The 16,114-nt window shown below is 42.0% G+C and overlaps 1 protein-coding gene across 1 annotated transcript in view; it reads left to right on the forward strand.

The window, feature by feature from the left end:
* The window catches only part of DNAH11 (dynein axonemal heavy chain 11), a 358,159-nt gene that overhangs the window by 176,351 nt on the left and 165,694 nt on the right, over positions 1-16,114 (forward strand). The window contains exons 44-46 of the mRNA XM_055115753.2: positions 843-974; positions 6,006-6,179; positions 15,853-16,057. Of these exons, the coding sequence (XP_054971728.1) occupies positions 843-974; positions 6,006-6,179; positions 15,853-16,057 (511 nt within the window). The remainder of the gene's footprint in view (positions 1-842; positions 975-6,005; positions 6,180-15,852; positions 16,058-16,114) is intronic.

A 16,114-nucleotide genomic window follows, 5' to 3' on the forward strand; every position in this document is an offset into this window, starting at 1 on the left:
CAGTGCTAATTAATGACGACTTTCTGTGCTTTAGAGAACTAGCCCCAAAACCTGTTCATTACTGGTTATTATTTCACATGGTGAAGGCCTCTGCAGCAGCCGCATTCCCCTCATTGCTGGCGCAACTGCCCTAAGCGTGGGCTAGGTACATGAGGACTGCCCAGCATGTTGCCATTTCACCTGGAGAGTATGAAGAACACGTTCCTGAGTTCCTGAACAGCATTTCTTTCAAGGTTAAATTTAGTTCGGTGTCCAAAAAACTGCCACAGGCTTAAGCTGCCAGTCCAACATTCTAAATTTATGACAACGGGTGGGAAAACGGCTGCCAAAGCGCTTACCGAAAGTGGTTTATCTGAATGCCCAACAAGAAGGAAATAGTAAAATAAATGCCTCTTCATCCAATGGAATCCTCTGCATCCATTCCAGTGATGGTGTAGAGTAACACTTATTGATAAGGAAAGATGTCTTCAGTTTTTAATCAAGGAAGTGGATTACAGAATACTATTTAGAAAATGATTTCCTATTTATAAAAAAGTGAATATGTACCCTTTTTTTTTTGCTTATGTGTGATTTTGGTTTGTATACTGATTATTAACTGGATTGTTTAAAATTTTGTTTTTAAAAAGTAGTTTATTACCTAGATCATTTTGGTTGAAAGTGACAAGTTTTCTACTGTTAACTTAGACACCCAAAGTAGTAATTTTTGTCTCTCCCAGTGTAGCAAATCACAGCTGGGAAAAACTATGTACTCTCTTAAGGATAAAGTGGAGTTGTACAAATATTCTTTGAACTTCAGTATTTTTAAAAAATGTTGCCTTATTTGACTATTTCTTTTTCTTTAGACTCTATGTGTTCTTTTGGAGTGCTTGCTGACTCCTGAAAATGTACCTTCTGACAGCCCAAAAGAAGTTTATGAAGTCTATTTTGTATTTGCTTGTATCTGGGCTTTTGGAGGCACCCTGCTACAAGATCAGGTATGTTTAGAAATAGTTTACAGGACCAGTTTCCAGTTTTGTGTGGGACAGGGTCATGGGGAGGTTAAAACATGTGATCCGTACCTTTTTGTTATGTTATAGATCTATACTGCTTGCCCTGTTCTCTCCTAAGTCTATGCATTCTCTGGGTAGTCCCATCCCTGATGGTTCTAACCCCAGCTGACAATGCCAAATCCATACGCTCCAGCCTGGCTGTGTCTTCTGAACTGAAAGTTCTGTGTTTCTGGCTGCCTCTGGGGCCTCGCCTTCAGCATGCTGTTCTACAAGAAGCTCCACTCAGTGTGCCTGAGACGGATCTCCTCCTCTGCCCCATACTCCAACTTGCCCCTGCTCTTCCTTCTTTTCTTTTGCTCAGTGGTACATTCTTCCCGGTAGCTCCAGTTAAAAACGGGGAAGACATCACTCTTCCTGATTTCTGTGTCCTGTGATCTCAGACCCTTTCAGTTTCACCTGTGAAATAGCTGCCAACCCTATTCCCTCTTCTCCATCCCTGCACCCTAAATTCAGGAGCAAAGCATCTTTAGATTGTTCTGGTTATCATAGTGTCTTAGTAGCTCAGATTGCCATAACAAAATACCACAAATTGGGTGACTTAAGCAATAGAAATTTATTTCTCACAGTTCTGGGGACCAAAAGTCCAAGATTATGGTGTCAGCATGGTTGAGTTCCAGCAAGGACTCTCTTCCCACCTTTCAGACCGCCACTTTCCCGCTGTGTCCCCATGTGACAGAGAGAGAAAGACATACTGGTTTCTCTTTTAATGAGGACACTAATCCCGTCATGAGGACCCTGTATTCATGACATCATCTAAATCTAATTATGTCCCAAGGCCCCACCACCAAATATCATCACACTGGGGGGGTAGGGCTTCAAAATATGGATTTGGGGGTGGGATGTGGGAGGGGGGATCACAATTCGGTTTGTAGCATTTGATAATCTTCAAATCGGTCTCCCTCTCTCCAGTCCCTCTTACTTCTAACCAGTCTCACACACTATTCCCAGGATAGTCATTTGTGAGCCATAGTCAACCCTGGGTCAATTCCTTTTTCACTGATCTTTTTTTTAGCTGAAAGTGAAATATTCATGCCTGTACAGATTGCTTGCATAGCCCTTTTATGGCTTCTGATTTCCTGTGGGAAAACACTTGAGACAAACATTTGCACCAGCACACAGATCCCACGAACTGCTTAGACTTACCAAAGTGCAAAGTGGGAATTATTCAACTTTAGAAATTTGCAGATCTAATTGCCACCGTGCACCTCTATGTGTAATTTTTCTCATGTGATCTTTACGATGGTTCTTCAAGGTATCCTCATTGCACAAATAAAGTAAAGCTCAGAGGGGCAAAGTAACTTGCCCAAAGTCACACTGATGGGAAATGGCAACATCAGGATTCCCACCCAAGTGTGTCTTTCTCCAAAAGCCATACCTTCCATGGTACCTCAGGGCCTCTCATGGTTCATAGTGCTTCTGTGGGTACCCCTGAATTTTTACATTAAAAATAGATAGCACACATTTTCCAGGCTTCCTGGCTCTTTCCAGGTGTAAATGGGGCATTTACATTGAAAGGCATCGCAGCCAAGAGTGACCTATATTTCTGTTGGTTTGTTCACTGTAGATCAGAAAATAAATGGTTGATAAAATCTGTTGGCCAGTTCCACTTCTCGCCACTAGGTTACCATAACTCATGCCTGTTATTATAATAATATAGTTGGAATTCACTTGGCCTCCTAGATCTTATTTCAGCCATTCTCAGAAGCCAGATTCCTTCTGTAATTTCCAAGTGCTTTCTAAAGATTAGCAGCCAATACTGTGTGAGAGTCAAGTGTTCGTTTCAGGGACTTCATGTGGCTTTCTCAGAGGCACGGTTTACAACATGTGTGGGTTTCTTGTTAATGGAGGCCACATGCAGACAGAAGGCATCCCTCCTTCTCCACTAGGTATTTCCTTCAATATTTACCCTTTTCTCCCTTTCTGGGACTGTAAAATCAGGTGGGATGTTGATAGTGGACATCTTCCCCCTCCTGCACATAACCCCTCACCTCCCTCCCAGCTGGCCCTCTTTTAATCTTTCCAATTTCCAAATGTATCATCCTTACCCCCTAGTTATATAAGCTAGAAGCTGGATATCACTGGCACCTTCCCTTCCCTAATTAATAGTCAACATGAGCAGCAATAGCGGCTTAAAATTTTCAAAAGGGCTCTAACTACAGAGCATTTAAAACAGAGGCTATGAGGTTGGCAATATGCATGAAACAGACACAATAAATGTTCTCAGGATAGCCACTTGGTAGCTTAACACATTGAGTGTCTAATATGTGTCAGGGAATGTGCTTAGAGCTTTTCATAGGGCACCTCATTTACTCTTCAAAAACTATAAAACTCTATATGGATTGGTACAACTCTTCTTTTACAAATAAGGAACTGAAGCTTAGAAAGGTATTTTAATCTGCTTCCAGGCACAAAGCTAACCCATGTCTAAGCCAGGTTCAAACAGCAGCTGACTGACTTAGGACCTATGTTCTTCAGTCATTGCAGCCAACCTCCAAAACAAGTTTCAAATCAACTTTATCTGAACTCCCATAAACTGCCGTCATTTCTCACTTGGCTTCTGAAGTAGCCTCCTCACTGGGCTTTCTATTTCTACATTTGTTCTGATAATTCATCATCCACTCAGCAGTCAGGGTGATTTTTTGAAATGCACATGAAATCCTATGATATACTCCAGAGTTGAAAACACTTGAATGGCTCCTTATTGCCTTTAAGATTACATTTCAAATTTTAATTCTATTTACAAGGCCTCTGAATCTAGCCCTGCTTAGCTCTCCCTATTTCTTCCTCTGCCACTTCCCCCACTCCCCCACTCCCCCCACTCCCCCACCCCTCCACCCCCAGCTACAGGGTCCAGTTTCTTGAGCACACCAAGTTCTTTCATACCACAGGAACTTTGTACATGCTGGACTCTTCCTTAAATGGCACTTAAAGATGCCTTCCCTGAACATCCAATTAAAATAGGTTGCCTCTGTTATTCTCACTTACAGCAAACTTTACTTTCAAGGCAACTGTTGATGTCTGCGTTTGTTGGCTTAGCCTCAGCTGGACGACACATCTTCATGTTCCTCTCCTCTATGTTCCCCATAAACTCTGTGAGAGGAGAGACTCTGTTGGTTTTCTTTTCTACTTTAGAACAGATGCGTTTTAGTTGAATTAATTAATGAAAGAAAGATTTGTCACCAAAATCATTTTGCCTATATGTAGTGGTTAGGTGAAGCAAAGTTTGATATCAAGTAAAAGTTAAATGTAGTCTGCCTACAGAGAATGGTGTCACATAAGTAATATCATCTGAACTGTCCTGGCTCAAGAGCAACTTTTGTAGGGTGAAGAAGTATCTTCTACCACCAATCTGAAAATAATTTAAATGAACCTAAAGTCATAACTCATGCATGGGGTGGTAGAAGGATGCTCTCAGCTGGTTTGGAAGATGGTGGGGCAAGCTCTCCCTGCAAACACTGATCACCTCCTTCTGCCCAGTTTATAGGCCATAATCCAATGACATAGGGACGTCAAAGTAAAAGCAAGTTTTAAAACTTCTGTGGGGAAAAATCACGGTTGAAGTCATAGATAAAAATGAGATTGCTGAAAGCAGTAGACACACACAGTGTTTTTAAGAGTTCATCAAACTCACTATGTTAGGTCATGCTATGGATATAGGAGTCACTGGGCCAGGTCTCCTGTGGATATAAGAGGTACTGAGCCAGGTCATCGTATGAATATAGGAGTCGCTGAGCCAGGTCATCCTATGAATATAGGAAACACTGGGCCAGGTCATCTGTGGATATGGGAGTAACTGGGCCAGGTCATCCTATGAATATAAGAGTCACTGGGCCAGGTCATCCTATGAATGTAGGAGTCACTGGGCCAGGTCATCCTATGAATATAGGAGTCACTGGGCCAGGTCATCCTATGAATATAGGGGACACTGGGCCAGGTCATCCTGTGGATGCATAGAGGTATCACTGGACCAGGTCATCATGTGGATATGAGAGTGACTGGACCAGATCATCCTAGGGATATAGGAGTCTCTGGGCCAGATTATCCTGTGGACATGGGCATCACTGGGACAGGTCATCCTGTAGACATGGGCATCACTGGGCCAGGTCATCCTGTGGACTTGGGCATCACTGGGCCAGGTCATCCTGTGGATATAGAAGCGTTTTTCTAGTTGTTGCTCACAGTTGTCCTTTTCTTTATTTTCCAACCCTAATCTAGCAGTAAATGGCTTATATCTATACTCATATTAAAGCAAGCACCTCCCAGTAAAGAGAGCCTGTTCCTTGCCAATATAAATCTCTCTGGAGGCTGAAAGTTGATCCCTATGCAGTTTTCAGCTGGACCCCTTAGATTTGGTCTGGTGGGAAACCAAGCCCATGCGTTTATCCATTCCTCCATCTCTCGTGGCAGGGATTCCCAGATTTAGAATTCCAGAGATCAACAGAGTTTCAATAATGATGTGTAGGAATGGTATGGAGTTGCCAGTTGTTTACTTTTCTAGGCAAGAGCATTTATGAATATAACTATCACCATAATTTTATAAGGGAAAAATATTTTATCATTGAAAGGGCCAGAGAAGCTATAAGCTCAGAACAAAGGACAGTATTTAAATCAAATAATGTCATTAATTTTAAAAAAGTACTCCATTCTTATTTTTCCCATTTTCCCATAAATTGATGTGAACATTGGTAGAAGTGAACACCACCGTTACAATAGTGACTACCTAGCATAGGAATTTGCATAATACGTTGTCATTAGATTGAATAACCAACAGGTAATCTGGCGTTCACCTAACTTTACCTTGCTTTTTAAGTTAATAATTTCACAAAATTTGTGCTTGATGGGTATATGGCAATTTTAGGTTTCTACCCCTATGATATTGTTACTCATAATTTGTTTCTTTTTTTACAGTTTTAATTACTTTGAGTCTGCAATAAGGATTTCTTTTGTTCTCCTTAGATTTCTGATTATCAAGCTGACTTCAGTCGGTGGTGGCAGAAAGAGATGAAAGCAGTGAAATTTCCGTCGCAGGGAACAATCTTTGATTATTATGTGGACCACAAAACTAAGAAATTATTGCCCTGGGCTGACAAAATTGCCCAATTTACTATGGATCCAGATGTGCCTCTGCAGGTAGGTGTGTGGAACATAGCAATTGTATTAGTCCGTTTTCATATTGCTATAAAAAATACCTGAAACTGGGTAATTTATAAAGAAAAGAGGTTTAATTGGCTCATGATTCCACAGGCTGCCCAGGAAGCATGATGCTGGCATCTGCTGAGCTTCTGGGAAGGCCTCAGAAAATCACAGGGGAAGGGGAAGCGGACACTTCACTTGGCCAAAGGGGAAACAAGAGAGAGTGAGGGGGGAGGTGCTGCACACTTTTAAATGGCCAGATCTCATGAGAACAAATTCACTTTCATTAGAATAGTACCAAGACGGATGGTGCTAAACCATTTATGAGAAACTGCCCCCATGACCCAATCACCCCACACCACGCCCCACCTGCAACATTGTGGATCACAATTCAACATGAGATTTGGTGGGGTCATAGATCCAAACCATATCACCGATATTCAAGTGAAGTGTGCTGATGTGATCCCTTTTTTAAAAAAAAGTCTTTTTTTTTTTTTCTTTCTTGCCTGGTGAATAAGTTATTGTGTTAATATGCTCAGCATATGACATATATCACTGGCAGAGAAGAATCTCAGCTATAAGAATGCCTAGTGATGGCCGGGCGCGGTGGTTCATACCTGTAATCCCAGCACTTTGGGAGGCCGAGGTGGGCGGATCACGAGGTCAGGAGATCGAGGCCATCCTGACTAACACGATGAAACCCCGTCTCTACTAAAAATACAAAAAATTAGCCGGGTGTGGTGGCGGGCGCCTGTAATCCCAGCTACTCGGGAGTCTGAGGCAGGAGAGTCACTTGAACCTGGGAGGCGGAGGTCACGGTGAGCCGAGATCGCGCCACTGCACTCCAGCCTGGGCGACAGAGCGAGACTCTGTCTAAAAAAAAAAAAAAAAAAAAAAAAAAAAAAGAATGCTTGGTGAGATGTCTGTTATATTTCTGCATCCTGTTTTCTTTTTTTTTTTTTTTTTTTTTTTTTTTTTTTGAGATGGAGTCTCGCTCTGTCGCCCAGGCTGGAGTGCAGTGGCGCGATCTCGGCTCACCGCAAGATCCACCTCCGGGGTTCAAGCGACTCTCCTGCCTCAGACTCCCAAGTAGCTGGGACTACAGGTGCCCGCCACCACGCCCAGCTAATGTTTTGTGTTTTTAGTAGAGACGGGGTTTCACCGTGTTAGCCAGGATGATCTCGATCTCCTGACCTCGTGATCCGCCCACCTCGGCCTCCCAGAGTGCTGGGATTACAGGCGTGAGCCACCGTGCCTGGCCTCTGCATCCTCTTTTTAAAAAATATGACAACTTAATTCTGTAATAACTATAAAATGTAAAGAAATAATAATTTTTCCTAGAAAGTTTGTGAGTTTGTAAAAATTGAAGGCATATTTCTGTTCAGTGATTGTTATTTCTGAACTTACTATAAACTTCTTAGTTAGTACTTTTCACATATAACGTTCTTGTTCTTATACCCTCCAGCTATCAAATGAATATGTTTAATCTCCTCTATTCACGTTTCAAAGTCATGTGACAGCTAATGATCCAAATGAACCTTTCTCTCTTTCTTCACTGTTTCTTTTCATAGATTGCTCTTCTGCATTTCCCTTAGATTCAGGTATTCTTTGATCATCGTATTCTACCTCAATGTGTTTTCCTTTTCATGTTATTTCTTCCTCAAAATCATGTCATTCTGACTCATTTTGGAGCTTATTATTTTGGGAGTGCTGTATGAGTGGCATGTAGGTGATTTCTGTGGCATTTATTAGGAGGCAATTAGTGCCAAATAACAGAAAGCCCAGTGCATTCATTTCCTGGAGCTGCCATAACAAAAGACCAAAGACCAGGTGGCACAAACAATAAAAACGTGTTTTCCTCAAAGTTCTAGAGGCTAGAAGTCCAAGATGGAGACACTGAGGGGTTTTGTTTCTCCTGCAGCCTTTCTCCTCGGTTTGCTGATAGGCATCGCTTGCCATGACCTCACATAGCCTTTTCTCTGTGCACATTCATGGTCACTGTCTCCCTGTGTGTCTAAATTTCCTCTTCTCCTAAGGACACCAGTCACATTGGATAAGGGCCTAATAGCCTCATTTTAACTTAATTATCTCTTTTATAAGTCCTATTCCCAAATACAGCCACATTCTGAGGTATGAGGGGTTAAGGCTTCAAGAGATGAATTTTGGAGGAGACATAATTCAGTCTGTAACAATGTGCCCCCTTGACCCCCAAAATTCAAGTCCTGTTAACATACAAAATACATTCACCCATTCCAACAGCCCAAAATTCTTTTTTTTTTTTTTTTTTTTTTTTTTTTTGAGACAGAGTCTTACTCTGTTGCCCAGGCTGGAGTGCAGTGGTGCAATCTTGGCTCACTGCAACCTCAGCCTCCCAGCTTCAAGCAATTCTCCTGCCTCAGCCTCCCGAGTAGATGGGATTACAGGCACCCCACCACCATGCCCGGCTAATTTTTGTATTTTTAGTAGAGACAGGGTTTCACCATGTTGGCCAGGCTGGTCTTGAACTCCTGACGTCAAGTGATCCACCCACCTTGGCTTCCCAAAGTGCTAGGATTACAGGCATGAGCCACCACGCCCGGCCTACCAACAGCCCAAAATTCTTAACCCATTCCAGTATCAACTCTAAGTCCCAAATATAATCCAAATATCATCTACATGATACATTTCATCTGTCAGTTCATTTCATGAATTGAGGTACAATTCATCCTGAGGCAAAATTCCTCTCTAGCTGTGAACTTACAAAACCAGAGAAGTTACCTGCTTGCAAAATACAATGGTAGAACAGGCATAGGATAGACCTTTCTATTCCAAAAGGGAGAAATCAGAAGAAAGGGGTCACAGGTCCCAAGCAAGTCCAAAACTTAGCAGAGCAAATTCCTTTAGATTCTTAAGACTTCAGAATAATCTTCTTTGGCTCAGTGCCCTGTACCGGGGCCCACTGGGATGATGGCCCTGCCTCTGGACCCACTAAGGCGGCAGTATTGCCCTTGGGGGCAGCAGCCCTGTCCCTGGGGCACTGGGCGGTAGCATCCTGGCTCAGTGACAGAAGTGGTGACCCCCTCCCCTGAAAGTGAGGGGGAAATAGCCTCATCTCCCTGATCTGTACCTTTCGGGCCGGCCAGTGGTGGCAGTGGCAGTAGATGTTCTGCTGATCCGTGAATTGCCTTTGGAGTTACTTTCCCTTTTCTTGGAGGTTAATACATTATTTGCAGCCAGGTTGCTAAATTGTCTTGTCCTGTAGAATCTAAGAAGTCTTACCATCCTTCATTTTGTCCTGTTTCCATCCTCTTTACCCCAAGCTGGCAATATTTCTGCTGGTATAACCCCGTCTCTATCCCTGGCTTCTTCTGAAATAGCTGATTTTGTCTAAGAATTACACTCCTAATTTCTTTATGGAGTCATTGTCTGGCCACACTTTGGTGTTCTCTCCAGAATACACTTTCTCATGTTCTGCGTATGGACAAGCTGAGAATTTCCCAAATCTTTAAGTTCTAGTTCCTTTCTGCCTAACAGTTACTTCTTCAGTATGTCTCTCTCCTCTTTCATTTTGCTAGCAATAAGGAGAAACTAGGCCACATCTTCAACACTTTTCTTAGAAATCTCCTCAGTTAAGTACTTGAGTTAGTCACTCTCAGATTCTATCTTACACAGAACACTAGAATGCAATTCAGCCATGTTCCTTGCCACATTATGACAAGAATTGCTTTTCTGCCAGTGTCAAGTAACACGTTCCTTATTACCATCTGAGGCCTCACCAGAAGCCTCTTTAATGTCCATATTTCCACCAACAATCTCTTCAATGCAATCTAGGCATTTTCTTGCCTGCACCTTAAAACTGTTCTATCCTGTTGTCTTATCCTGTTCCAAAGTCACTTCCACTTTTTTAGGTATCTGTTACCATAGCAACCCACTTCTTAGAATCAAAATCTGTATTAACCATGGTGAGATACCACCTCACACCTGTTAGAAAGTCTGTTATCAAAAAGACGAAAGATAACAAGTGTTGTCAACAAAAATGAGAAAATGGAACCTTTGCACACTGTTGGTGAAAATATCAGTTAGTATAGCCATTATGGAAAACATTATGGAGGTTCCTCAAATTAAAAATTGAGCTACCATATGATCTAGCAACCCCACTTCTGGGTATATATCCTAAGGAAACAAAATTAGTGTGTCAAAGAGATATCTGCACTCGCATGTTTACTGCAGCACTAGTCAGAATAGCCAAGATATGGAGTTAACCTAAGTGTCCATCAGTGGATGAACAGACAAAGAAAATGAGGTTCATACACACAATGGCATACAGGATGAGCATCTCTAATTCAGAAATCTAAAATTCTCCAAAATTAAAAACTTGGAGGACTGGCATGATGCTCAAAGGAAATGTTCACTGGAATAGTTTGCATTTCAGATTAGGAATGCTCAACCAGTAAGTATAATGCAAATGTCCCAAAACCCCCAGAAATTGAAATCCAAAATACTTGTGGTCACAAACTTTTCAGATAAGGGATATTCAACTTGTACCTTTCAGCCTTTAAAAAGAAGGAAATCCTGTCCTTTGCAACAACTTGGATGATCCTGGAGGACATTAAGTAAAATAAATCAGACACAGAAAGACAAATACTGTATGATTTCACTTACTTGTGAAATTTTAAAAGTTGAACTCGTAGAAGCGGAGAGTGGAATGGTGGCTACCCGGGGCTGGAGTTACGAGGTTGGGGAGATGTTGGTCAAGGGATACAAAATTTCAGTTAGGAAAAATAAGTTCAAGAGATCTATTGTACGTGGTGACTATAGTTAATAACAATGTGTAGTATTTTTTAAAAACCATTAAGAGAAAAAATTGTAAGTATTCTTCCCATAAAAAATAAGCACATGGGGCTGGGTGCAGTGGCTCACACCTGTAATCCCAGCACTTTGGGAGGCCAAGGCAGGTTGATCAGCTGAGGTCAGGAGTTCGAGACCAACCTGGCCAACATGGCGAAACCCGGTCTCTACTAAAAATACAAAAAATAGCTAGGTGTGGTGGTGTGCGCCTATAATCCCAGCTACTCGGGAGGCTGAGGCAGGAGAATTGTTTGAACCTGGGAGGCAGAGGTTGCAAAGAGCCGAGAGTGCGCTATTGGACTCCAGCCTGGGCAACAAGAGTGAAACTGTCTCCGAAAAAAAAAAACAAACAAAAAAAACTATGTGAATTGTAAGCGTATGTTAATTTGCTGGATTTAGCCATTTTACAATATATACATATTTCACAACATCAGGTTATACACAATAAATATATACAATTTTGTCAGTTAAAAATTAACTTTTTTGAAAAATAAAGCATATTTTAGCTCTGTGATCGAAAAAATTTAATTATAGTTGTAACCTGGAGAAACCCAACTGCACATAGAAAGATGATCATGGCCATGTTGTTCCTGACAACAACCAAAAAAAGGAAAATTGAAAAACTAAGTTGTAATATATTAGTAGAATGGAAATCTACACAGCAGTAAGAAAAATTACCTAGACCTAGATACACCAATATCAGCATATCTCAAAAGTATAATGTTGATTGAAAAAAGCAACGTACAGAATAATCTCTATATTCTGAAACTGGTTGCATAAATTTACAAATAAAAGTTCAAACAAAAAAGCAAACCTGTACAGTAGTCCCTCATTTATCCATGGCTTTGCTTTCTGAGGTTTTGGTTTGGTCAACAGTGGTCCAAAAATACTCAATGGAATATTCCAAAGATAAGCAATTTATAAGTTAAATTGCACACTGATCTGAGTAGCAGAATTAAATCTCATGCCGCCCCACTTTATCCCACCGAGGATGGTAACCATCTTCATCCGGCTGTCTTGGTGACCAGGTCGATTGTTGTGTATTGCAATGCTTGTGTTCAAGTAACCCTTATTTTACATAATAATGACCCCAAAGTGCAAGAGTAGTGCTGCTGACAGAATTGTTCTATTTTACTGTTGTTAATCTCTTAGTGTACCTAATTTATAAATTAAACTTTATCACAGGTATGTAGGTATAGGAAAAAACAGTATATATGGGGTTCTGTACCATCTGTGGTTTCAGGCATTCCCTGGGAGCCTTGGAACATACCTCGCCCAGGTTAAAGAAGGACAAGTGTATTAGTTTGCTAGGGCTGCCATAACAAAATACCACAGACTGGGCAACTTCAACCACAGAAGTTTCTTTTTTCACAGCTCTGGAGGCTAGCAGTCAAAGTTCAAGGTGTCAGCAAGTTTGGCTTCTCCTGAGGCCTCACTCCTCATAGCCACTTTCTCTCTGCATCCTCACATGGCTTTTCTCTGTGCATGTGTATCCCTGATATCTCCCTGTGGGTTCAAATTTTCTTATAAGGACACCTATCAGATTGGGTTAGGGCTCAGTCTAATGGCTTCATTTTAACTTAATCACCTCTTTAAAGCCCGTGTCTCCAAATACAGTCCCATTCTGAAATACCGGGGTTAGGGCTTCATGACATGAATGTTGGGGGGACACAACATTATCAGCCTGTAATATTACTCCGGTATGACTTCATCCTATCTCATTACATCTGCAGCACCCCTATTCCCAAATAACATCACATTCTGAGGTACTGCAGATGAGGACTTCAACATAGAAATTTGAGGAGGAGACAATTCAACCCCTAACAATGAGGAAATTTATTATTTCACAAACAAGGAATTCAGAAGTCGAATAATCACAATGCAGATTAATTCTGTGACCTGGTGGAATCACCAAGGATTGTGATCATCCCGTCTTTCTATACTGCTCTTCTTAACATTGACTTCAATTTAACACAGCCATCCCTTTGGTCTCAAGATGTCTCTAGTGGTTCCAGAAGACAACTTCAAAGGAGGCAGGGACTTTCTCATATCTTTTTGTTAAGAGTGAGGAAACCTTTCTCAGAAGCCTGGAGCTGACTGCCTCCAGCATCTAATTCTGCAGACTGGGCCATGTGCCACCTGTAACCCAGTCTCAGGCCTGGGCAGTGGGGCTGCCATGATGGGCTTTGATGAGTCCTCACATCCTGCAGGAGCCAGGCAGAGCTTCCCGTGGAGCACATGGCTATGTGGGGGAGGGGTGGGGACTTGGACAAAGTGGGGGCTCTCCCAGCAAAGAAGAAGCAGGGAAGGCCAGGTGCAGTGACTCAAGCCTGTAATTCCAGCGCTTTGGGAGGCCGAGGTGGGTGGATCACCTGAGGCCAGGAATTCAAGACCAGCCTAGCCAACATTGTGAAACCTCTTCTCTACTAAAAATACAAAAAATTAGCTGGGTATGGTGGCAGGCGCCTGTAATTTCAGCTACTTGGGAGGCTGAAGCAGGAGAATTGCTTGAACTCGGGAGGCAGAGTTTGCAGTGAGCTGAGATCGTGCCACTGCACTCCAACCTCAGCAACAAGAGCGAGACTCCATCTCAAAAAAAAAGAAGCAGGGAAATGGGGGTCCCAAGAGCCAAAAGTGCCTGCTCCATCCACTTTATGTATTTGGAAATCTTGCTTTTTGTTCAAGCTGCCTAGAATTCAGCTACCTACAAGTATGATCTAGCTGGTTGAAGGCTGAGAACCTGTTATCAACCACGACTGCTGAAAACCTGAAAACTGGTATCACAAGATTGATGCACCTTAGTGATGATATCTTGTATTCAACAGAGAACCTATGAGGAGTTTGTACTCTTTCTTTCCACACAGTTGTACCAAATGTGATTATTTAATTAACAGCATCTTAATATAGTAGAAGAGAACCATAGAAAGTCAATAATAATAGCAAGTACAATATTGTGCCATTATATGTCAGGCCCTTTACTGAGTGCTGTACGTAATGCAATCCTTATAGCAACCTTCTAAGGCAGGGACTGTCACTAGCCTTTTTTTATATATGTATACGGAGAAACAGGCACAAAAAGAAGAAATATATCCACAGCTATGTGGGTAGTAAGTGTAGGATGACCAACAGTTCTAGTTTGACTGGAATTAAAGGAGTTTTGGGAACATTGGACTTTGAATTTTAAAACTGGGAAATCCTGAACAAACTAACAAGAGTTCGTCACACTAAAACAAGCAAAGCAGGATTCACACCCAGGCAGCCTGGCTCCAGAGTCCATGCTCTGAAGAGCATTCTATGTGTAGATAAGAGAGAGGTCAGGCTCTGACAGACTTGGGTTTGAATCGAGCTACTGCCACTTACTAGTAGCTATGACCTTGACCGAGTCAGTTATGTTCTTTAAGCTTTAGTTTCATGACCTCTGAAATAAAAATAACAACTCTCTTTATAGGGTTGTTATGGGTGTCTTATGACATTATACATGTAAAGTGCTTAGCATGGTACCTGCCACATACTCATTTCCAAGTAAGTGTGAATTATTGGTATTAATACGTGGAAAAGGCCAGCAGACAAATTTAAAAGCAAATGATGACAACTAGCAGCAAGAAAGGGAAAAAATATGAGATGCAGCTCGAATATTTTTTAAAGAGTTGTCTAGGACTGTTTAGCACAGAACAGTCTGTCTTTTAGTAAGCCCTGAGTATCACTGAATTAAAATGAAGTTCTAGAGTAAATGTTCAGACATGAAGATGATCTAGAATTGTGTATAAAATATTCAGTTGAGTCAACCATGGTGGCTCACACCTGTGATCCTAGCCCTTTGGGAGGCTGAGGCAGGTGATCACTTCAGCCCAGGAGTTTGAGACGAGTCTGGGCAACATGGCAAAATCCCATCTCTACAAAAAATACAAAATAATTAGCTGGGCATGGTGGTGCATGCCTGTAGTCTCAGCTACTTGGGAGGCTGAGGTGGGAGAATAACCTGAGCTTAGGAAGTCAAGGCTGCAGTTAGCCATCATCACGCCACTGCACTCCAGCCTGGGTATAGAAGTGAGACCCTGTCTCAAAAAAAATAGTCACTAAAAAAACTCACAATCAACCGGGTGCAGTGGCTCAAGCCTGTAATCCCAGCACTTTGGGAGCCCGAGGCGGGTGGATCACAAGGTCAGGAGATCGAGACCATCTGGCTAACAAGGTGAAACCCCATCTCTACTAGAAATAAAAAAAATTAGCCGGGCGTGGTGGTGCGCACCTGTAGTCCCAACTACTCGGGAGGCTGAAGTGGGAGAATAACCTAAGCTCAGGAAGTCGAGGCTGCAGTGAGCCATGATCATGCCACTGCACTCCAGCCTGGGTAATAGAGCAAGAACCGTCTCAGAACAAACAAACAAACCAGGCTAAGGCATTGGTCCCGATTTTCATTTGTGTGTGGCTTGACTTCTTGAACATTTTCTCATCTCCTGAAATGTTGTAGATAGTTTCTTATATGTTTACTATATTCCCTTCTGTGCTTACCACAATGTTGGGCAGAGAGTAGGTATTTTGGAATTAGGAGCCTTGGGGGCTAGTACTTAATTTGGAAATGATAAATCAGTTGTTTACTTTATGGTACTTTGATGGCATTATCCAATTGCTCTCCTCAAGCTACAATGTCTGAACTCTAACCATTCAAAATTGAAAATAAGGTGGAATCTCTCCTGTTGGGTGCTAATCTGAACTATGAATTATTTGGATCTCAAATCTAAAGTGACTGTGTTGAGTTTGATATAAAATTTTGGAATGCCTCTCTCTCGCACGCGCTCTCTCTCTCTTTCTGATCTTTGTCTCATTCTGTTTCTCCTCCCAGACAGTTCTCGTTCACACAACAGAGACAGCTCGTCTTAGATATTTCATGGAGTTGTTGCTTGAGAAAGGAAAACCTCTAATGCTAGTAGGAAATGCAGGAGTGGGAAAAACAGTCTTTGTAGGTGACACATTGGCAAGTCTCTCTGAGGATTACATAGTATCCCGTGTGCCTTTCAACTACTACACGACATCCACAGCTCTGCAAAGTAAGTGCACCTGTTTATTTTCTAGAAACAAGGGATCAAAAATCATCAAGGCGGGCA

This window comes from Pan paniscus, chromosome 6 (genome assembly GCF_029289425.2).
Source record: "Pan paniscus chromosome 6, NHGRI_mPanPan1-v2.0_pri, whole genome shotgun sequence".
NCBI classification, from domain to species: domain Eukaryota; kingdom Metazoa; phylum Chordata; class Mammalia; order Primates; family Hominidae; genus Pan; species Pan paniscus.